This window comes from Hipposideros armiger, unplaced genomic scaffold, assembly GCF_001890085.2.
Source record: "Hipposideros armiger isolate ML-2016 unplaced genomic scaffold, ASM189008v1 scaffold_236, whole genome shotgun sequence".
Lineage (NCBI taxonomy): Eukaryota > Metazoa > Chordata > Mammalia > Chiroptera > Hipposideridae > Hipposideros > Hipposideros armiger.
This window is the reverse complement of record NW_017731586.1, coordinates 1,856,987-1,881,201: the sequence shown is the minus strand read 5'-3', so window position 1 is coordinate 1,881,201 and position 24,215 is coordinate 1,856,987. Positions and strand designations below refer to the sequence as shown.

Genomic DNA, 24,215 nt, shown 5'->3' with positions numbered 1-24,215 from the left:
ATTTCTTCCCTCTTTCATATGCAGAGGGAAAATATAAATGTCCACCAACTTCAATTCAAGGTGTCAAAATTCAAACTTGGTATTTATGGATGGGACCTATGCTCTAGTTGTGGGATGGATAGAAACCAGTTTCCCTTTTCTAACCTTGTATCTGTTTGGTTTTTACTAGGATCTTAGTAGGCAGTTAAGGCCTAGGGCTGACTCAAGCACAAGTATTGGAATTAGGATAAGTATTAGAATTGCAAAGCCATGTTTTTGCAGAAGATGCTCCCTTATTCTTTAATGAAGAGATTTAATCCCAATAATCCCAATCACACTCATGACTTAAAGCTAAGATCAAGCCAGCAGGAAGGCGGAGAGTAAGTCTCATTTCCTAAGAATGAGGAATGAAAAACCAAGACAAGTAAGCACTGTAAAATTGTTTTTGTTTTTTTAATGGCAGGTCAAATATCCTGAAACATACATATGTTTTGATAGTCTTCTAATCCCAGTTGAGTTCAAATATTAAAGTAACACACACAAGCTAAGAGAATTCAATATTGTTCCAAGGCACTTACTGAATCTCCATGACTAAATGAAAACAAGGACAATTAGGATGGACAATTAGACAGTATATAATATAAAAATAACCTTTTGCTTACAATTTACAAAATGTATTATTATTACAATCTTTGATCTCTGATAACCTGCAATGCTGGCTGCATGAATCCAGCAATTTTAAAATTCAGAAACTATTTTCTAAAACTTCAGGGCAAATAATTTACAAATAAGGTACACAAAGATTTAGATCATGCAGAAATTTCTTACATCTTCTGTTAATAATATTTTACGACTGAAATTTTATCAAATTATATACCTACTTGCCCTGTACATATACAAAATAATGCATACATGATAAAACATTAGCAAAAGAGTAGTCCTTAAACTCAATTTATCATAAAAGTATTACGATATTAACATGTCTACAAGCAGCGTGTAACAGGGTTAAGAGACATTAAGGCAATAATACTTGAAGTTACAAAAGAAACCATATGTAATACTTTTTTCTTAGTATAAGGCAGGTAGATGGTCCCAGAAAAAAAAATAACTAAGGTAACAATCTACACTGCTGTTAGTCCCACATTTTTAAGATGGAATACTATAAATCTTGCTTTCAGTGGCACTTGAAATTTCCAGTATAATTTAAAGTGTCTTTTAGCTCCCTGAATCATGTCCATTCTGAAGGTGGATCTCTTGGTCCTTTGGGTTTTCCACAGCGATTACCAAAACCTATAATCAAAATACCACAATAATTGGTCAGTGTTAAGAAACATTTTTATACTACTAAAACCATGTCTGTAGACATCCTCATTTTCTGGAACAAATAAATTTCTATATGGGAATTTAGAATTTAAACTAAACAAAGCTCTATAAACACAAATGAACTCTTAATTTGTTCTGGGTAGTTCATTTAAAAACCTGAATAAATCATAGCACAAATCTGATAAACTGCCTTAAAGAAATCCTAAAATGATGGCAAATGACCTTTTCTCATTCTTGCCAGCATTAACTACATAATTAAAGTTCTAAAATTATTTAGCAAACAAATTACCAATATCTGTGGCTTCTGTTGGACTTTCTGACAGTTGATCTTTCTTGTTACTGCAAGTAGGTGGACAATCTGTACAAGTCTCTGTGTGACTACCTCCTGCTGGATGATCTAAAATGCAAAACAAAGCCGATGTTAATACCATTATTTATAGCATCATATGTAGAATTCTCTAATTGTTTTAATTTGGGCAATGAGTTCAAAAAGCATGTTCTCTCTTGGGCTCTTGCTTTTAGAGGTCCAGATACATACAAATGCCAAGGGCAGTGAGCACAGGAAATCATGGTGGGTGTTCTTGAGAGCTCCTAGGAATCTGCAGTGAGCACTTCCACAATGGGAAGATTCTCCTTATGCTTTTACTTTAATAAACCTGGATCTTGGCATATTATTTTTCCTTAAAGTAGTAATACTATCTGCTAACGTTCTCAGGCAATAATTGTAACTGAAATGCCTTTATATGGAAATCAATGGCAAGCAAGTTTATAATTAATCAATGAACTTACTATTTGCCCCTAAAAGTAATAATTCTTTTCTTTTAAAGTTTTACATTGCTTAAATGTTAGTTTACTTAATTATCAATGTATAAAATGAGTAACAGAAGAAATAACTACTATGATTCATTCATTAACACTACACCTCTGTAAGAAGCTTCTCTGGAAAGGTGGAGTACCAGTCAAAAAATAAATGATCATTGTTCTTAGGTGCTTAGAGTGTAGACGAGTCAGCAAACCTTCTCTTTAAAGGGCTAGAGTAAATATTTTAGGCTTTGCAAGCCATGTGCAGTCTCGGTCACAAATTCCTCACTGATTTTTCTTTGTTTTTGTTTTTAAACAACCCTTTAAAAATGTAAAAATCATTTTTTCAGATCAAGGGCAGAACAAAGAAACAAGCCAAAGGCAGGGTGAGGCCTGTGGGATAGAGTTTGCCAACTCCTGGTCAGGCAGGAGAGACAGACAAGTACGTTAATTATTAGAGCAATGTGGTTAAGTTCTATAATAAAATCATGCACAGGGTGCGATGAGGACAGACAGGAGAGGCATGTAGATGGAACTACTGTTGCTGAGGCAGTTAGTTCTAAATCATGATCTAGTCTAAAGGTCTCAATTTTTTCAAAGTAAAGGTCATCTACTGAGTAAGAGTTAGTGGAATTGATGATTTCAGAAGGAAGTGAAGATCTGGACAATTTAGGGGAAACAGAAAAGGTACCAACTAGAGCATGTAATATAAACAAACAAAGCTGAGGGCCCAACTGTGGATGAAGACTGAGAATTGCAGGCTCAGTCTGTAAAACAGTTATGTTCCCAGCAGTATTCAGTAATCCTGAGAGATAAAATAAAATGCTCTGGCAATTAGAAGCAAGAGCGTCGAAGATAATTGTGTGACTAGAGTGACTGAGGATGGTATCTAGACTGGATAGAGAAGGAAGAGAAACCAGAAAGCAGTCAACATATATGAGGAAAATAAAAGATGCATGAATTCAGCAATAGTAGCAGCTGTAATATAAAAAGGAAATTAATAATAGCTAGCATTGCTACCATTTGAGTGCCTATCACGTGCCAGGCACAGTGTTTGATATTCCATATGTGATTTAATTTAATTAAATCTTCACAACAATCTTGTAGGGTAGGTACTATTACCAGCTCCATTTCAGAGAAGAAACCTGAGGCTCAGAAAGATGAGGTAACTTGTTAAAGTCACACAGTAAGTGAAAAGGCAACAATGGGATTCCAGTCCAGGTGGGCTTGACTCTAAAGCTTCTGCTCTTTTACTTATAATGTTGCCTTAGAAAAGTAGATAGAGAGTAATAGAGTTTATGAGACAGAATGGAGCCCCATTAGGCAAAGATCCAGAGACCAGGTGACACAGGGTGCGGAATAATGGCAGAGATGATAGATGATTGAGGGAATTGTATAGACCGGCATGTCTGATGAGCTGCTTACATAGTCACAGGCTTTTAAGAATTAGTAACTTGACCTACAGCACGATAATAAAAGTAATGTGGTAGAAAATATTTTGTAACACTGGGTTGAGCTACGTAATCTTATTGGTCTTCACAAATGTAAAAGTCCTAAGAGAAAGATTTCCAAAACAATTGATTTTTTAGGACCCAATTCAATCACCTAGGTCAATTTGGGGCATTCATTCAAATTATTGTCAGATCTAGATTCTAAATGTTTTTATACACAGAAAATAAAATACAGGAAAGTATTTAAAAAATAATTTCTTTCATCAGTTCATAACTACTAACAAAGTCTGTTATTTTCCAGCTCAAAAATAATATCTGCAATAGCAATTAATTTGGAAGAATTATACTACATAATTCAGGTTCTAGAAGAGGTATCTGACATATTTTTGAATACAGAAATAACCAAATAAATAGCATATACCATGAAATATGCTGTTCTATGGAAATTTATATAATCTATAGCAAAAAGGAACAAAGTCTAACTTACCACATTTTTCACTTCCAGAGGTTATCAAGCCCTATAATGAAGACATTTAATAGCTTTATGAATAATATAATTTAGTCTGAGTATATATCCCAAGAAATCATGATTTATCAAGATTCTCAGTGTCAAACGAAAGAAAACAATGTGTTTTTAATTAGGCTTAAAATGCTCACATGTTATGATATTTTATAATCATCCTTTGGGATGAAAACTGAAAATGCAGGAGCTATTGTCACACGAAGGAACATATACACTGCTACATTTTGCCAGCCTTCTACCATATTCATCAAATTGTGGTATCCTGGATTACAGGACATAGCATCATTATTATAAGGTTACCACCATTTTCTGTGAAGTTAAAAGTATATCAGTGTTGGGCCGGCTGAGTGGCGCATTGGTTAAGAGCTGGCTTGGGATGCCAGCTCTGAACAGCAGGGCCCTGGTTCGGATCCCACATGAGAGCCAGTGATGCTGTGCCCTCTACAGCTAAGATGGTGAACAACAGCTCCATCTGGAGTTGGGCTTCCCTGAGTCGCCAGGGACGGTGTAGGCTGAGTGGGGCTGGCCGACAGCTGGCATGAGCCGGCCTGTGCCACCGTCCAATGGCCGGGAGCGACTGCCTCACCCAGGAAGAATGTAATGATAATACCAACATGGGCCAGTGAAGCGACGTCCTCCACAACTAGACTGAAGAACAAAAGGACAGCAACTTGTCTGTTTTCCTTCCCCGACGCTGTTCCCCTCCCCCAATTCCCCAATAAAAAAAATCTTAAAAAAAAAATAAATAAGTAAGTGTATCAGTGTCTTTAATCAATTGTAAGATGTGCCCCAATTTCAGGGATATTAAAATATGGGGCAAATATGAAAAATAATGTTGGTGAAAAGTGTTATTGCCCATGGCTAAACTATTTATGTACCAAAACATTTCCTTAATGTGAAAGGAAACCTCATGTGATCAGAAAAACCAAAGGGAGGGACTACATACCTAGTATTATCATGGAAGGAAAAAATCTAGAAAAGTACTAGCCCCTAAAAACAGAAACTCCTGTTCCATTCATACATTCAAAATAATTTGGAACATGGCATAATTTACAAATTTCAAAAGCAGCTTGGGGAAATAATACTCTGAAGTAATGGTCATATATAGACCACGTTGCCCTTTAAAAAAATTTCAGATCTCACATTTTACATAGGGTTTTCACCTGAAATCTTAGCATTAAGAAATGTTGATCAAAAAATTATATTTAGGGCTGGCCAAGTAGCTCAGTTGGTTAGGAGCGCGAGCTCTGAGCAAAAGGGTTGCTGGTTTGATTCCCACAGCCAGTGAGCTGCGCTTGAGCTGAGCTGCCAACAAGTGGCAGGATGGCTTAGCTGGTGAGAGCACGTGCTCCTAACAACAAGGTTTCTGGTTCGACTCCCACAATGGGATAGTAGTCTATGCCCACCTGCAACTAAGATTGAACACGGCACCTTGAGCTGAGTGGCCATGAGCTTCTGGTGGGCGGCTGGATGGCGACTGGACTTGGAGCTGAGCTAGCTGCACCCTCCACAACTATGACTGAATGACAACTTGGCTGTTTCCCTTCCCCAATTCCCCAATAAAGTCTTACAAAAATATTATATTTAATAGTCTTAAGCTGACAGTTATTATAACAAACTGTTAAGATAAATGAACAAAATAGCAAAAATATTGAGCTCTAGCTGTTCCGATCCCAAAAGGACTTACTTCAGATTTTTTTTGTTCAGACTCTTCCTGACTTTGAAGTTCACTCCATTCAGATTTTACAGGTGTAGCTGAAAAAAATGAAATCTTACAATTAAAATTAATATCTTTAATTCTTAAAATTTTTTACATTAAGGTAATATACAAAAACAGATCCCATAGATTTTTAGAAAAAGTTTTCTACTTTCTATTAATTCAAGAAAATTCCATTAAGTTTCCTTCCTTAAAATTTAATTGAAAGAATTCAGCCATCAGTTTATTATAAGCTCATTAAAATCTATAGATGTCACAGACTTAGTATTATTGAAGTATATGGCTTTGCTGTTTTCAACATTCTTAAAATCAGTTAAAATTAATAAAATATTGGTAAAATGTGTAACTCAGATAAGACTAGTGAGCACCTCCATGAGCATAAGACACTGCAAATACAATAAAGCTGTTTTTGCACTCTTTTTCAGGAGAGGAAGGAAATGTATTATCAATGCTCTGAAATATGATCACTTTCTCCCAGTTCTCACTGATACTCGTGGCCTTAAGTGTTCCTCAATTAACACCAACTGAATGATGCCAACCTACAACCCAAGTTAAATGTTTACTTACCTAAACTGGCACCAAGTGAAGCAATCAATGTATTTCCATATTGATGAAAAGATACCAAATTGCAAATACATTTATAATTGCATCTAACTGAATTATAGTATCTGACATAAATGCTGCCATTTCAGCAATCTTAGCAAGCAAAAAATACTATTTTAAAGTATTTTTCATACAAGGAATTAAAAACATTTGTCAATAGCAATTAAAACCTATTTAAAATTAGCCGTGCTTTTCAGAGATTATTATTATAGCATAGTATGTAAAACCAGCAGAGATACTCACTATGTTCACTTGCTAACACAAAAGATTCGGGGGTTCTTTCAGGTAGGGGAGGAGGTGAATCTTCACTGACATCAACATCTATATTAAATACATAAAATTTAGACAAATTATGAACTTGTTGAAAAAGTTAACTCATTAAAAATTAACTTGTCATCTAAACAAGAGAGCTTTCTTGACATTCTAAAAATCACTACCGTAAGTATCTAAGAGAACCAGTTTTTAAAAATGTAAAAATTCCACAAGAAATTCTAACCACTTGAATTGTAATCAAGAATTATGAAACTGCCGGACCTTTTTTGAAGGCAGTGTTTATCATTACTAAAGTAAAATGGGACAATCCTTTCTCTAGTTACTACTATCAAAAATGTTTTCAGGGCCGGCCAAGTGGTACATTGGTTAAGAGCTGGCTTGGGACGTCAGCTCTGAGAGCATCAGGGACCCGGTTTGGATGCCACATGAGGGACAGTGACACTGCCCTCTACAGCTAAGATGGTGAACAACGGCTAGACCTGGAGCTGGGCTGCCATGAGTCACCGGTGACAGCGTAGGCTGCAGGCTGAGTCGCCAGTGACAGTGTAGGCTGCAGCCCCTGCTGCAGTGGGCTGCCATAAGCTACCGTGCGTGGCCGGTAGCCAGCGTGAGCGGCCAGCAGCTGGTGTGAGCTCCCAAGAGCCGCCGTGAGCGGCCGCAGAGGATGGCGACCAATCTGCCTCACCAGGGAAGAGCGCAACGATAATAACAACATGGGCCAGTGAAGCAACATCCTCCACAACTAGACTGAAGAACAAAAAGGACAGCAACTTGTCTATTTCCCTTCCCCCGATTTCCCAGCGCTGTTCCCTTCCTCCAATTCCCCAATAAAAAAATCTTAAAAAAAAAAGTTTTGAAATGTATTTCTATTTTTTAAATGATAAAAAATTTTAAAATAAAATTGAAATCATGAAGTGCGTTTTGCAGTTCGGCGAATGAGCAGATTGTTACTTAATGTAAATGGACCTTAAATTTGCAAAATAAATGAAATTTATAGATGTGAAAAAAATTAAAAAGAATTATAGCTAAGTAAAGATGAACTCCATCACATAGAGAAAATGACTCTCCCATGACTTTCCTGACACACCACAGACATTATCAATTAGTCTTCAATTAGAAAAGCCAGCAGACAAACGACTTCTCTACTGGGCCAGGTGATGATGCTTTGCTTCTACAAGGAAAGCTTTGGTCATTTGACGTAAGCCACTGTTTCCCATACTGGAATCAATTGCCTAACTCCTTTGGTAAGTTTTAGCATACTTTGTATCACCTATCCTATTTACCTTTTAAATCCCACTCATTCTTAACTATGTACTCCCTTCATACTTTAAACAGTAATGACTAAAATAACAGATGTGAATTAGTACTTTTCTAATATACGTAAATATAACTATTAAGCTTTTTTTGAATGTTCTTTTATTTATTGCCTATTCTTGTGAACAGTGGCACATGACTGTACTTTAGAAATACTGACTGAAGCCATAAAAAGCTTTTCAGTAAAAACAAAATTAGTTCTTGGAAAAGGTAATGCCTTAAGGAAGCCTCATCAATTTGCCTTATTATGCCACAGGGTGAAAGAGTATAGTAGATCTTCTGCGGGTTCACTAGATGGTAGAGAAAGAAAACATGAGGATATAATTCCGAGTGTGGTCTCTCATGTTAGGGAGGACGGGGTCAAGATAGGGAAATGTGCAGATCATGCATTATTTTGTCTGGGCTTGACAACTGTTCTCCTAAAAAAACCCAAGCAAACAAGAACAACAAAAAAACAATCTTGCCATGATACTTTGCTATTTTCCCACATCTGATAGGCTCTGCATTAAAAAGAGATTGAGGGCCAGCCGAGTGGTGCGGTGGTTAAGAGCTGGCTTGGGACGCCAGAGGGCCCCGGTTCGGATCCCACATATGAGGGCCAGTGACACTGCCCTCTACAGCTAAGATGCTGAACAACAGCTCAACCTGGAGCTGGGCTGCCGTGAGTCACTGGCGACAGTGTAGGCTGCAGCCCCTGCGACAGTGGGTTGCCAGCAGCCAGCGTGAGTGGACAGCAGCCTCCGTGAGCAGCCGTCCAGAAGCCGGCAACTGATCTGCCTCGCCCGGGAAGAGCGCAATGATGGTGCCAACTTGGGTCAGTGAAGCAACGTCCTCCACAACTAGACTGAAGAACATAAGGACAGCAACGTGTCTGTTCCCCTTCCCCCAATTCCCCAATTAAAATAAAAAGAGATTGAAAACCAAGTCAAATAAAGCCTTTTCAATTTTCAAGAAGCATGAGCCAGATATGATTGCTCTTGTCCCTTCCACATTTCTTTAGCTGAAGAAACAAGAAAACAGAGCATCTGCATCCTGCTCAGAGAAGAGTTCTAGTCTAGTTCTTTATACATCTGTTGCGAGGCCTGGAACCCTCTACCTCATCCGGTAGTAAGAGTCTGAGCTATTATCACCCTTCCCCTTTTGTTACTAACAGCTCACAGTGAAATTAGGAGGAAGGGATGCATAATCGTGGCATTGTGGTGTGATTTCATAATTTAGCAAACATATCCGGAAGGGCAGTCCTGCTTGTTCACATTTAGTATCAAATATCTTTCAGAAAGTCTATACCTCTTCTGTCATGACAGTCCTCACTCTTAAACCCTTTTTATTTTATAACTGGGGCTCTTGCTTCTCCCTAGATCTCTGGATTGCCTTTCCTATATTATAAACTTCTATTTTAGAGGTTACCCAACCAAAGACCGCACATTTTACACAGGCTTTTGCAAATCATATACTGTATGTGGGCCTAGTGTAGCCAAGTTTGAGAAATATTCCAGGAGATCTGAGTCAGTATTAAAATCAGAATTCATAGCCAGGAATTTCTGTCAGGCAGTAACTTATGCAAAAGGTTGTTGCAGGTATCAAAACAAAATTATTCTATTTACCTTCCAAACAAGTTCTAAAACAAATGAGCTCAAAAATCTAATACTTGTGCCAATGGTTCATCTACAAGGTAAATAATTAATAACATTAAAAATAGGGCTGCTTGTAGTTATGTTGTAGCACAGAACACAGGAAAATCTTTAGTTAATACCAAACTCATTTAGCATAGTTAGGGTAGGGTGAAAAGAAACCAAAAATCACATTTCCAGCTACCTTGGCTTTGAAATACAAATAAAATAGAAGTGAGCTGCTTTCAGTAGGGTGCTTTCAATTATCTTTGTACATTATGTTGTATTTTAAAGGAACTTTCTGTTATCACCAAAAGACTGGTCATGTGGCAATAAATTTAACGAGTTTATCACATCATGCATACTTCCTGTCCTAATCTATTTCTAGTAATGGTTTAAAAAAATATATTTCGTAGGTCCAAGCCACACGCCTGATAAAAAAAAAAGTCCCAAATGAAAATTTCTTGTCTACACATTTTCTTGTGTAGTTACAACTTGGCAGTTACTTTCAAACTCTGAAGTTGAGGAAGAAAAAGATATTAACAATTTAAAATTATGCCAAACTGATAAAGTAATATTTATTGTGGTAACCATTTCTTCTGAAGATCCTTCAAATAAAACGCATAAGAATAAAAAAATATAAAGAATGCTATCAATTTAAGAAACTAGTTTAGACTCTTAACTACTCTACTTTCAAGATAAAAAATACAGTATGCATAAGTTGGGGAAGATAAAGGCAACCCAGTATTAGCGTTACTGATTGGGTCAGAAATAGAAAAAGAGTCATCTTTCAAGTTCACAGTATCTATTTTGCCAGTACATTATAAATAACAGTATGTGTCACTACCAAAGTTCACAGACAAATAAATGACCACTGATAATCAATCTATCAGTAAATAGCTTTGATGTTTATATTTTTGCTCTCAACTTTATGGTCTGTGTAAGAAGGTAGCCATGATTATTTTTAGCGATCAAAGAAGTGTTTCAAGAACCAAAACACACCTAGGGAAATGAGTGCACGCTTTATCTTGAAACGCTAAACTGCTTACAGAAGTGTCATTAATTAAATAATAGCAGTGATGGCTAGAAATGGATATATTCCATTCACTACTGACTGAATTAAAATTCTCACATTCTGTTGAACAGTTGTAATATTGCTCCTTGGTTAAACTCAGGGTTGAAAGCAGCCGCATTTGCAAACATTTGTGAAAAGGATAAAAAAAAAAAGATATTTTGTAGTTAAAAGAGCATAAAAAGATAACAAAATAGGTATCTGTGATAAACATGGGTGGAATTAAACGGCCAATGGAGCCATTCTACAATATTTGTGTCACTGTTACTTTAAGCAATTCTATCTCACTTAAATTATTTCTATTATTCAGTCCGATAAATTTTTGAACCATACAAAATAGTAAAACTTATAATATAGAAGAAATGAGAAAATTTTCAGTTAACAACAATTGAAATATTTTGAAAACAGAAAGCCCAGTAATGTGATGTGATCAAATTAAGGTAATAAAAGTTTACATAAAAAAAAAAATTTGTACCTAAAAAAATGAAATTTTGCTGCAGGTTCTAGAGTGAAGTATGGAATAAAACAATGAATTAATACAGCTAAAGTGCTTAGAAGTGATTGCCACATAGTCAAAATATTTAGGTGTTAGATACTATTATTATTACCTTTTTCAGCACCTGAATGTATTTTTCTTGCTATATCATGTCTAGCAATGGACATTGACAATACTTTCCTTGTAGAAATGCTTTCAGTACTAGTGGCAGCAGAAACTGTGGCCCTTGCTGTTGAAACATTAGTTTTATTCTTGGTCACAGCACCATCAGAGTTCCTTTCATCTGAGTCCGAGTCATCAGAGTGAAGAGGATTAGTAAAACTGAGGGGGGCACTGAGGAGAGGTGAACTGTTATGATGATCCACAAGACCATGGGTTTCATCTTGTATTGTGGGGCTTGGTGTTAAACTGACAGTTTTCATTGTTTGACAGTGGGTATCTGAGGATTTGCCTTCAGAGGAATTGGGCATGGGTGGGGTACTTTCAGGTCCATGAAATGACCACATTACATGTCCTTTCTCATCAAGAGGCAAGCGGTCTGGCCTTGGAGGTGTGTCTGAATTCTGTGATTCTTCTGGTGGAATACCTGGAGCTTTATTTGACTGTGTTGCACTGCAGTCCACGCAAGAATTCTGAGAATTATCATCAATTTTTAGATCCCCCAAACTCAATTCCTGGGATTTAGAGGATTTATCAATTATGCAAGGTGAAGCCGATTTAATTTTAATTGCATGTCCTCTATTCAAGAGTGTGTTCCCATCAAAACTTTTTGGTCCCTCTTGGAGAGGGACCTTCTTGATCTCAAAACTTAAATTTCGCTCCAATTTCTTATCTATTTGTTCAACTGAAGTCGATTCATTTTTCCCTGGAAGTTCTGCTGATTTATTATAATTTCTGTTGAGGTCTGCTGAATGTTGTTCTGATGAAACCATGTGCAATACTGGCTTTGGATGGTATCTATCATTGTCCTGCCACACGGTAGTGACTGTTGGGAAAGCCGAAGGGGGAGAAGGTGTCAAGATGGGTGGCACTGGGTGAGGTTCTGGTGGCTGCAGTATTTCTTCCTTAGCGTCCCCTTCCACAAGGCAACTGGAAAACAAACATGAGGAAAAGTATATTGTAAGGATGGTCATCCTTTCAAAAAATAAGTCGATAGGTAACAATTATGTAGCTAATTCAATTATATTAAGTCATTGGAGTCTATGGCTATGAGCAAAAATCATAATTTGTCAAATTAAGAAAATTTAACGTGTAACAAGGTATTACATGTACATTGTTTAAAAAGTCAAATACAAGAATTTTAATGAAAAACAGCAGCCACTCCCACAGCCTTCCAGCTACCCAGATATCAACTTTCAACATTTTAAACAGCTGCTTCTAATATTTACCTACACACATTTCAAAATACATAAACTGCTTTAAAAAAAATTTCTTTCATAACTCTACTGTCTTCACACTATGTGTCTTCTCTATCTTCCCAATATTGTTATAATTTTTATTTAGTTCAATCTTATGACTACAGGTATTATTCATATGAACGATACCCTAATTTTATATCTTTTCTTATACAACTTCTTGTTTTTCCCTAATAATTGCTTTGGGTTTTGGATGGCTTAGTTCTCTATGTATTACCAGTAATCCAGCCCTTCTAACTTTCCTGCAGATTTGTACACCGATTCTCAATTGGTCAAGCACACCAGGTAACTGTTAGTATCACAGGCACCCCTCTTAGAAATCTTGGGCCTCCTGCTCCAATGGGGACTCCATGGGCCACCACAGAGTTGATGTTCTCTCTTGGGTCAGACTCTCGTGTTTCCCAGGCCCCATCTCACTTTTTGTAGGTACACCCCCTTGTGGGTTATATCCTCCAGTTGCTTCTTAAGACTATATATAGGAGGCCAATTTCTTTAGGTCTTGCATACTTAAGTATAATATTTTCAAGGTTATTGATTTTTTTTGAAAAGGTACATAATTCTAGATTAGAAATAATTATCTTTCAAAATTTTGTAATTCTGATTCCTGTTCCTTTGAATGTGGGCTGTTTTTTCCTCTCTTGGACAAGGTTGTTAGGTTTTTCTTTTTTATTCTTGATATTCTATAATGTCATGTAACTTTAAAAAATTCATTCTATTATAATTTTTTATCCATTATAGCGAGAGCTTTCTATATTAAAATTAATGTTCTTTAATACTAGGAAATTTTCTTATTTCTTTACTAATTTTTTCACTTCCAGTATCCTTCCAGACTATTATTAGTTTTTTTATTATTATTTGAGAGATCTCCTGATTTGATTCTCTGATTTCTTTATTTTCTCTCTTTTTCTATTTGTTCATTTTCTTGGGAGATTTCCTTGATTATCTTCCAGTCTTCTGTTTAATTCTTAAAATTTATGCTATTATGTTTTTAATTTCCAAGAGCTTCGTATTATCATAGTTCTTATTTCGTGGTAGCAATATTTCCTAATGAATGAGAAAAATGGACAAAGTTGTTCCCCTACCCCATCTTTTTTCTACTGTGTATTGTCTCCATTTCCTTCAAGTTCCTTTTCCCCCTGCTTATTTGGGTCTGTCTTTTGTGTTAGAGGCTTTCTCAAATGTCTGATCATTCCTGGTTCAGTTCATTTTAAAGAATGAAATATTAAAAATAACTGTAAGATGTATGTATATATGGAAAGGGGAGGGCTTGTGACTTAGTGATCATCTCACTGCATGGTAATTGAACACAGCCCTTGCAATATCATTGGTGGGCCACAACCATCAATAACTGTAGTTTTCCTCTCTTGGGCTGGTTAGTTTTTCAATAGAGGAACTTTGTCTCCCACCAGACGTGGCTACCAGTATTCTGGGAATCACATAAGAGTTGGGAGAAAGGGAGCGAGAGGATCTTCCCATTCAGCATGGAGATTCCTATTTTCAGTAAGGCACTACAACTCCATCATCAGCTGGACCTTATGTCCCTGAATCTAGAGACTACCTGGTCTAACCACTTCAGAGTAAATCCCTCCTACTGTATGCCCATGTGTGGGAGACGCTATCTGTTCAATTTAATGGAAAAAATCTGGGGTTCTAAGTACTCTTTATAGAGACATTCAACTACTCTTTGTTTCTAGTCCCATCCTACACACTAGCCTTCAAGGGGAGCTTCAATTCTGAGCCTATCTGGGGGTTCTTTGAAGAGAATCATCTTGCTTCTTATTGGTTTCCACACCTACAGGAAAGCAAGCTTTAGCTTTCTTTGTTCTGCTAAGTCCCTTTTCATTGGTCAATGTGGTTTCTACTTTTCAAAATTTTGTCAGCATCTCATCTGCTGATATCTCTGCTCCAATTTTATCTTTATACATTTTTATATTTTTTTCCACTATAATTTTAGGAAGTTTAGAGGGGCTAGAGTTAAATGTGTTCAAACTGCCTTATGTAACCAATAATCTTGTAAATGGTTTAGAAGCAGTAGTCTGTGCATGATGTTGATATGTACATAGTAAATATATTCTTGGCTACTCACATTTAAAAAACAGCATTATTGACGTATAGTTGATATACAAAAAACTGCACATATTTAATATACACAATTTGATAGGTTTGGACATATGCATATATCCATGATACTATCACCATAATCAAGGTAGTAAACATATCCATCACCTCCAAAAAAGTTTCCATGTGTCCCATTTTGTTTTTTTGGGCTACTTAAATTTTATTGACAATTATACTGACAAAGACTTTTTCTTTATCCTTAATTTAAGGTTGGTTGAAACAAGACCAAAAACACTTTTATAGCACTTTCATGTGCACAAAAATGATAAACCCAGTCACAATAAAATATATGCTACATACTGATTTTCCACTATAGTATCCAACATTCATATTTTCACTAGATATTCTGATGTAAAAAAAATTCCAGTGAAGAGATACAATATGACTTGCATTATTCTTTTTGTGAATATTGTTCTTAATCTCATTTGCTGAGTAAAGCATTTTTCACTTCCCCAAAAAAAAATATTCAGGACCTATTACATACAAGGCATGTATACCAGTACCAGAAGAGGGCAGAACAGTGAACACAACAGTTTGTATACCTAAGGATTATAAAGAAATAGTCAAAAATAAGGTTAAAATGGTAGGATGAAGCCATACTGTGAAGGCCCAGAATTTCACAGTAAGTAGTTTGGACTTTATAATGAAGAAAATTTGTATTTAATTTGTTTGATCAAGTTTTAAAATGAGCAAGTCTATATAACTTTTGCTTCAAATTGATGTTTTATAGAAACTCATAAAATTACTTCCCTTACAATAATTTAGGCTGGATTATATATGGGGTGGAAAGATTATGAGGGTGAAAGAAATGACAACCAAAAAATGAGAACATAACACTTTAAAAACAAAAACATCTTCACTACTATCCTTTCTTCTAGGGAGTAATACCATATAATGAAAAAAGCACTGGATTGGAAGATAAATCTGTGTGCTCAGTTAATTGTGCTAGCCTATGCGGGTCAACTCCATTGGGAACTAGCTATAATAATACCATGTGATCACGATTACTGTAAGAGTCACTGAATTCACTACTTCACTTATCACTTTGACATATCAACTACAGAATAAGGAGAGAATATATGGTGATCTAAAAAAGGAAGACGAGAAAACATATAATAGATGTTATATCAATGCTAATGATTACTTTTTAACCAAAACAGAGATAACCACCTATACAGCTTACAGTTAAGAAAAACAGTCCACTGTGTTTAACCTTTATTTCTTGATTTTATTATGTATTCTGACCTCTTTCAATAACTTTTAAAATTACATCTGAGATTAAAAGTAGTTTCTAACAATGAAAAGGAACAACACAAGATTTGGAAAGGATTAAAGCACAGAAAGCACAGAAAATTAGAGAACGACAGTAGCATGCATAACCCTGCATTTTGCCAGAATTTACCCATAGCTATCTTTTTTTTTTTTTTTAGCTGAGTCATCCTGCCAACCCTTATCTATCTTAAAGGATGACAATTTGGAATGAATAATTAGAACTTTAAAAATTTTAAGTAGTCAAATAAATCAATCTTGTTCTTGGTGATTTCCTTTATCCCTTCTATTATATCCCCCTCCTACAAATTTGTCAAACATTGAATTATATTTTGTTTCAATGACTTAACGTTTTGTATTTAATTTATTTAACTATCTGAAGCTTCCTTTGGTATTTGGCATGATATAAAGGATCTAAATATATTTTTTTCCTAAATGGTTAACAGTATTACAATATGATTTAATAAATAACCTTTTTATTTCTCCTTATTTAGTACACATTAAATTAATTCTTAAGAGGATCTATTCTCTGGTTGTTTATTCAACTCTATCAATAGGTATATTCTTATACTAGTAACAGGCTGTTTTAAATATTTATAAAGTTTTATAATGTTAAAAAAGGTTGGTCCTCACTCATCACTATTTTCATCCAGTTTTCTTTGTTTTTTTTGATTCTTTATACATCCAAATCAACTTTAACATTATATTGTCAAGTTCAGAAAAGATCCCTTTGGTGTTCTAATGAGAATTACATCAAATATGAAAAGAACTGGTACTTCAAATATCATTGAAAAAATAACACTTTTCCAACCAAAAACACTTAATTTTTTTTCATTAATGCAAATGAACACAGTTCTTTATACTTAAACCTATTTCTAGGTATTTTATATTTTGAAAGTGATCTCTCTTTTAGTCTTTGCTACTCCTATCTGGCTGGTCTACAGGACTATTTTCTACTTTTATTCAACCACTTTGCTCCTCTCTTTCTTAGAAATTAATCATTTTAAGGCAATATATTTGGTTTAATATAACTTGAAAAATACCCAACAAAAAGAATATAACATTTCAAAAAAGAAACTAAGACTTATTTTTTTGCAGCAAAGATTTAAAAAAAACAAACAGAAAAAACAATGAAGTAGAGTAATAACTGTTTTATGTGATATGGATTTCTCCCATCACCTAATTTTCTACTTGCCATTTTCCCAGGGTCTTTAGTGACCCAAATACCATGACATCCTGTGCTAGATGAGGGTTTCCCAAATCAGGTCGCTTCAAATGCCTCCATTTAAGAAAACCTCAACTCCTTGTTTTGACCCCACAAATGTCCTCACTTATCCAGGATATTCTAAGAATCACATATGTCTGAAAGTCCAGTTCATTCTCCTAGGCAGCCCTTACAGGAAGTAGATACTCATGCATTTCTGCCAGACACAAAACTCTCTCCTTCATGGCCGCTTTAACACCACTGTTTCCAGGTTTTCCTTTATCCCTTAATTGCCCTTCTTCCCTCCCTCCCTCATTCTTTTTTTTCTTTTCTTTTCTCTTCTTTCCTCCCCTCCCCCTCTTTCTCCTGTCCTCTCTTCTCTTTTCTTTTCTCTGTCTCTCTCTCACTCTCTGTCTCTTTCTGTTTTTACAGCTTTTACTGTGCTCTTCACAAATTATGGTGCTTACCACGGCTCCCTCCTTGATACTTTGTCATACCCAGAATCTGAAAGATTGTATTCATGCCCAAGCTTTCTGTATCAGCTGTCTACCGAACCTTCAAATCTTTACATCCAGCCTAGATATCAAAATGTCTAAAAGAGAACCACATTCTGTCTTCCTCCGAATCCTATGCCTACATAAAATTGTTAAAATTGAGAGGCATTAGAAGCATCAAATATACTGTCATTGTCTCTGAAACATTAAAGATATTAAGAAAAATTTACTACAGCACACACCCTTTTGTGTATCTAGTAAATACGATGACAGTTTATAGAGATAGCTAACAAGGTGTACTTTCAGAATGATGGTGTTAGTGAAAACATATGGATAATTTTATTAGTTTAACAAAGTATGTAATGAAAATAGAAAATGAAATCTGCTCTTCAAAATCAATATGACTTCTTTAAACATTTACAAACCAGAATCATAAGACTGATTAAATTGAACACAACAAACATGAGTCTTCCTCTCTAGATCTTTCTTCAATGACATGTATTACAAACAACCAATTAATTTGCTTACTCACTGTAGCCATACTGAAAAACTATACTGTTTTTGAACTTTTTGTCAATCTTATGCTCTTGTGATTTTATTTTCAGTTAACAATTTCCAACAGTTTTAAAACTCATCCCAACCTAGAAGTCACAGGGTATTCTTAGTGGCACACAACGAAATCCTGCCATTTGACTCTATTGCACGAATAAAAAAAAAAAAAAAGGCCTAAGCATGTAATATAAAGTTACACACACATAAAAATTTGAGCACACATATCCCCAAATAAAATCCTGTCTTAAGCTGAACGAATAATTTTTTGTTAATATTCATTTGGTACCTCTTTATTATGTTTTTCTTTATTAAAGAATAACAGAAGCCAAACTTTTGAAAAGGTATATGAAAAGGCTTAAAATTCAGAAGATTATATTCATTTTTTTTCCTTCAAAATTAGAAAGAGGCTACCACTGTTTGTTTTTGGGGGTAGATAACCATATAAATAAAAAATATCAGGGGTGGTTGGTTGCCGGTTCAATCCCCACAAAAAAGGAAGGAAAAAAAAAATCATCAGCGTACAGTTTGAAAGCCTCTACACTGGCTCAATCTCAAAAAAACAAATGAAAAGATATTAGAATAGCAAAAATGTTCCTTAATTTCATTTAAGGCCAGTACAATTTCTTTTAGGACTCATATGTGGGACAAAGAAGTTAAAGAACTAACTGGTTACTTTCCACAGGAGGCTAAAATTCCAATTTCAGCAGATACCAAAGTAGAAATCAAACAGAAAAAAACTACTGGAAAATTTTGTTAGCACACAGCATTTAACACCCTGAGCATTTAAATACTGAAACTTAAACCCATCAATATAAGCTTTCTGATCTTCCTTAGAGAAGCACAACAAAGCATTCCCGAGACTATAATAACTACCACATCTTGTCTTAGTTATTGAGGAAAGTTGCAGTCTTTTTCTTTGAAAGAGGGATGATCTTGTTATGGTACAGTGACTCAATGCCAAGACCCAATCCTAGTTATCTCACCCAACTTAAGTCAACTTCTATCAAACTTTTAAGGGGGGAAAGAATTGGTGAATCTATATATAGGAAGTTTTACCTTGAAGAAAGGTCAATCAGTTTGGGCAGATCTATGCTCGAGACAAGATATTATATGTCATTCTAACAGTTTTAATACAGATTTTCTACTGTGCCTCCCTTTTAAAAATAATTTAGGGCCAGCAGAATGGCTCAGTTGGTTAAGAGCGCAAGCTCTGAGCAACAGGGTCGCTGGTTCGAATCCCACATGGGCCAGTGAGCTGCGCCTAAGTGAGCTGCCACTGAGTGGCGGGATGGCTCAGCTAATGAGAGCACGTGCTCCTAACAAGGTTGCTGGTTTGACTCCCACATGGGATGGTGGGCTATGCCCACCCGCAACTAGGATTGAACACGGCATCTTGAGCTGATCTGCCCTGAGCTGCCAACAGGCGGCCGGATGGCTCAGTGGTTACAGTGTGCACTCTTAGCAACAAAGTTTCTGGTTCGATTCCTGCACGGGATGGTGGGGGTATGCCCACCCACAACTAAGATTGAACACAGCACCTTGAGCTGAGCAGCAGCTAAGCTGCCGATGGCAGCTGGACAGAGAGACTGGACTAGGAGCTGAGCTAGCTGAGCCCTCCACAACTAAGATTGAAGGACAACAACTTGGCTGTTCCCCTTCCCCAATTACCCAATAAAATCTTAAAAAAAAAAAATAATGATAATAATAATTCAATGACTCCATCTTAACTCCACAACATAATAGAAAAACCAACATCTAATGAAAACCTAGTATGTGTCAGGTCCTATCTGTAGTGTTTTCATATACTTTATTTCATTTAATGCTTAGGACAATATTTAAACAGAAAACCCCAAAGGATCAAATAAGTGACTTCCTCATGACTTCAAAGCTGAAAATGATTTTTAACTAAATCTTTCTGACTCTGTCTATATTCTTTCCATACCACCACATAACTGACCTAGAAGCTACCCTGAAAGAGATGGGAGGGGAAAAAAGGTGACAGAAATATGTTGATTTTAACTATAAGTGAGCTTAGTCTGAAAGATAATCTAGAGACAAATAAACTCATCTTTGCTAGTTACGTAATGAAACATCCTCACGTAATTTCTTTAACATGCATATAATATTTGGAAATCAGTGCTTGTATTGTTATTATGATAAATGGAAGTCTTTAGAATTTAAAATTTTAGTTGTACCACATACCAAAACATGAAGCTATTGTCAACTCATGGTCATGCTCAATGCTCTTATAACTAAACTATTGAAATTTTATCAAAGTGAAACAAAAATTTTAGTAAATCAGTAAGAAATTAATGGCCATACATACATATGTTACATCCTAAACAGAAGAATGGTAATAAAATTATAAAGAAACTTAGAAATATCCAGAATTTGTTTTAATTAACAGTGAGTAAAATAAAAGTATCCTTTCAAAGAGAATGTAACATACAATACCTGCGGGTCCTTGGTGGCTTTGGAGGAGGAGAATCTTGTTTGTCAGAATCTATGGAACTGACCATATTTTCAGTGTTAATTTCATTCTGCCAAGAAAAAAAGATGCTTCATTAAAGTTAGGAGAAAAATAATTTTCCTTCCTCATGTTTCAAATAAATTGTTTCTGGGTTTTTGAATTTTTAAAACAATATCAATTTTGCCAAGTAACAACCTTATACTCTTTATCCTGTAGCCTGAAGAACCAAATTTCAATGAGAGAAATAAATATAAAAAAAAGGAGTCCATTTCCAGTTACTGAACAATCAATTATTTATAGCAGCATTTCAACACATTTCAAATGCTACTGCAAAGAAACAGCTTTCCAAAGAAAATAAAGATCAAAGAAGATAGCTCCCCCCCCCCCCCCCCGAAGCTTTCACCATACTAGAAACTTAACATGTGCAGAGAGGAAAAAAGGCAACAAAATAAGGCTTATATCCTTCACCTTCCCAACCTTCTTGGTCTCCTATTGCTCCCTAGCACTTCTCAGCAGGTCCCACCCAGAACTCACTTTAATCATTCCTCGCACTACCTTTCCTCTGTGTCACCAGAGTGCCCAGTCCATGAGAATATATACCCCCTATATCACTGCCTCACCAAATGAACCCAAAAGAGGCAGGAAGAGCCCAGCCAGGGATGTTCTTGGTTCTTGCTGGTCACAAGGACCAGTGATATCATTAACTCAGGCGCTCCAGGGTCAATATAGCTGTAAGAATCTCAGGTTGTGTTTAGAAGTGTGAATAGAGGAGCTATAAAATTATACAAAGCGTTGCCTTGAATTAGTATCAGCTTCAGGAAGTACCTCATTTTTATCCTGCTAGGCTATGTTAATTTTGGAGAAATGGACAAGAATGATTTTCATCCTTGCATATATCTAATTTTTTGGGGAAAAAAGCCTTCTGCTTATACTATGATAAATTAAGGAACTCTGAAACTGTACTTGTCTTTTTTTTAAGTCAAATGGCACTTCTACCATGTCCATCATGGCAGCTTCTTTGTCTTTATAACTATTTTTTTTTTTTAAAGATTTTTATTGGGGAATTGAGGGGTTGGGAACAGTGCTGGGGAATTAGGGGAAGGGGAACAGACAAGTTGCTGTCGTTTTGTTCTTCAGTCTAGTTGTGGAGGACACTGCTTCACTGGCCCAAGTTGGCACCATCATTGCGCCCTTCCCAGGCGAGGCATATCAGTCGTCAGCTTCTGGACAGCTGCTCACTGCGGCTGCTGGCTACATACAGTAGCCCATGGCAACCCACTGCCACAGAGGCTGCAGCCTACACCGTTGCCTGCGACTCACAGCAGCCCAGCTCCCGGTGGAGCTGTTGTTCAGCATCTTAGCTGTAGAGGGCAGTGTCACTGGCCCTCATATATGGGATCCGAACCGGGGCCCTCTGGCGTCCCAAGCCAGTTCTTAACCATTGCGCCACTCCGCCGGTCCTATAACTATTTCTTACCAGTGTCCTTTTTCACTAAGTACTCTCAACTAAAGAAATCAGATCTCAACTTTCTAACAATTTCTAGCACATCCTGTCTGATATATAATCATATGTATTAGAAGAGTTTTATACATCTGATTATGCATCTTACTCTGATCAGAACAACAGAGTTACATCATTAACACTGTACGTTCTCATCCTTAATTGAAGCTACTACCATAATGGAGTCACCTGTTGCAGGGATATCTGCTACAGGTAGGGTAACCATATAATTTATTGTTCAAATCTGGGCTCTTTGAGAATGAAAGGGGGAGCACTATTAATTGTTACACCTAGGCAACCAGTATAAGCTGGTATTGCCAGGTAAATCAGGACTTTTGGTCACCACACTTTTAGATCCTCCGATATTACCAAAATTTAGAGACTGCATCATAAAGACACCTCTCACACATTAATGATTAATTTGCTTATTATTCTATTAATTATACAATCTCACTCTCATAACACTCATTGATATTTTGTACCAAAATATGTAAATACTCACATTAAGTAGGTTATACAAAAATTAAAAATGAACCATATAAAACTGCTTCTAACACACAAAAACACAATTTTTTTATAGTACAACATAAATAGCTGCATGTCATGTGAAGTCAGGCTTTGCTGCCAAATAAGTATAAAAACAACTTAATAAGTATAAAAACACGCAGAAAAACAACTTTAGGGCCCGGCCAAGTGGTGCGTTGGTTAAGAGCTAGCTTGGGACGCCAGCTTTGAGCAGCAGGGCCCCGGTTCGGATCCCACATGAGGGCCAATGATATTGCCCTCTACAGCTAAGATGGTGAACAACAGCTCTACCTGGAGCAGGGCTGTCAGGAGTCACCGGCGACGGTGTAGGCTGCAGTGAAGCTGCAGTGGGCTGCCATAAGCTACCATGTGTGGCCGGCAGCCAGCGTGAGCAGCGGGCAGCTGGTGTAAGCTGCCAAGAGCCACCGTGAGCGGCTGTCCAGAAGCTGGCGATCGATCTGCCTCACCCGGGAAAAGAGCAATAATAATACCAACATGGGCCAGCGAAGCAACGTCTTCCACAACTAGACTGAAGAACAAAAGGACAGCAACTTCTCTATTCCCATTCCCCGATTCCCCAATAAAATCTTAAAAAAACAAACAAAAACCCCCCCCCAAAATAAAAAAACAACTTTAGGTTTTTCAGAGCATTTTGGATTTTGGAACAGCAGGTAGGACATTGTGGATCTATATGTGAAAGGCACTGAACAGTAAGCACTGGAGAGGGTACAAAAATGTAAAGGAAATAATAATACTTATTAACTTCAAGAAATGCATGGTCTGATATTACCAAACAAAAAAGTAAAAAAAGGTGAAAAATAAAACGATAAAGTGTTAAGATCAATACTAGGGAGATAGCAAATCAGAGAAAAGAGATATTATAGGTGAGAATATTAAGAATATAGCTGAGAGGGGCTGGCCGAGTGGCTCAGTTGGTTAAGAGCTCACTCAAGAGTTTGAGCTCTGAGCAACAGCGGTTCGATTCCTGGCCTGAGGTGAGCAGCCGCTGAGCTGCCAACAGGTAGCAGGATGGCTCAGCTTAAAAAAAAAAAAAAAAAGAATATAGGTGAGAACATTAAGAAATCGAGAATATTAAAGTAGCATTTTGAATGGCATTAAGGGATGGGTGAGATTTTGACAAAAACATCAACAGAAAATGGAAGAGGGGAACAGGTGGGAAAGGCACAAGAGAAAGTAAGCGCATTGGAAGCAAATGTGACAAAGGAAAGACGGTGTCATGAAGGATTCCTCACTCTGGGTGAATATGAGATGAGAATGGTGGAGCCATTAACAGAAAGGGCAAAAGAGGAAGAACTTCTGGGGGAGGTAACCTTTTTGAACATGCCAAATTTCATCTGTTAATCAGAATCAATGTGGCAATGCAGAAATGCAACTCGGAGAGCCATGGCCTACACAGCATGAACAAAACTTCCTGGTCACTGGACTTGAGAATGGAACAATGTTATTCTTGGATTCTTAGTTTTTACCTACAATGTTTGCTGTGC

The 24,215-nt window shown here is 36.5% G+C and overlaps 1 protein-coding gene across 3 annotated transcripts in view; it reads right to left on the bottom strand.

The window, feature by feature from the left end:
• Positions 1 to 407: 407 nt before the first annotated feature.
• Positions 408 to 24,215, bottom strand: part of PTPN12 (protein tyrosine phosphatase non-receptor type 12) — a 100,131-nt gene continuing 76,323 nt past the window's right edge. For 2 of the 3 annotated variants that reach the window (XM_019655138.1, XM_019655139.1), the window contains exons 12-18: positions 20,669 to 20,754; positions 11,275 to 12,251; positions 6,641 to 6,718; positions 5,765 to 5,832; positions 4,042 to 4,072; positions 1,592 to 1,699; positions 408 to 1,269 (exon numbers count right to left, since the gene is read on the bottom strand). In XM_019655138.1, the coding sequence (XP_019510683.1) occupies positions 1,208 to 1,269; positions 1,592 to 1,699; positions 4,042 to 4,072; positions 5,765 to 5,832; positions 6,641 to 6,718; positions 11,275 to 12,251; positions 20,669 to 20,754 (1,410 nt within the window). In that variant the 3' untranslated portion in view covers positions 408 to 1,207. Of the gene's footprint in view, positions 1,270 to 1,591; positions 1,700 to 4,041; positions 4,073 to 5,764; positions 5,833 to 6,640; positions 6,719 to 11,274; positions 12,252 to 20,668; positions 20,755 to 24,215 lie in introns of those variants that run through there. The other variant, XM_019655140.1, reaches the window with a different exon arrangement.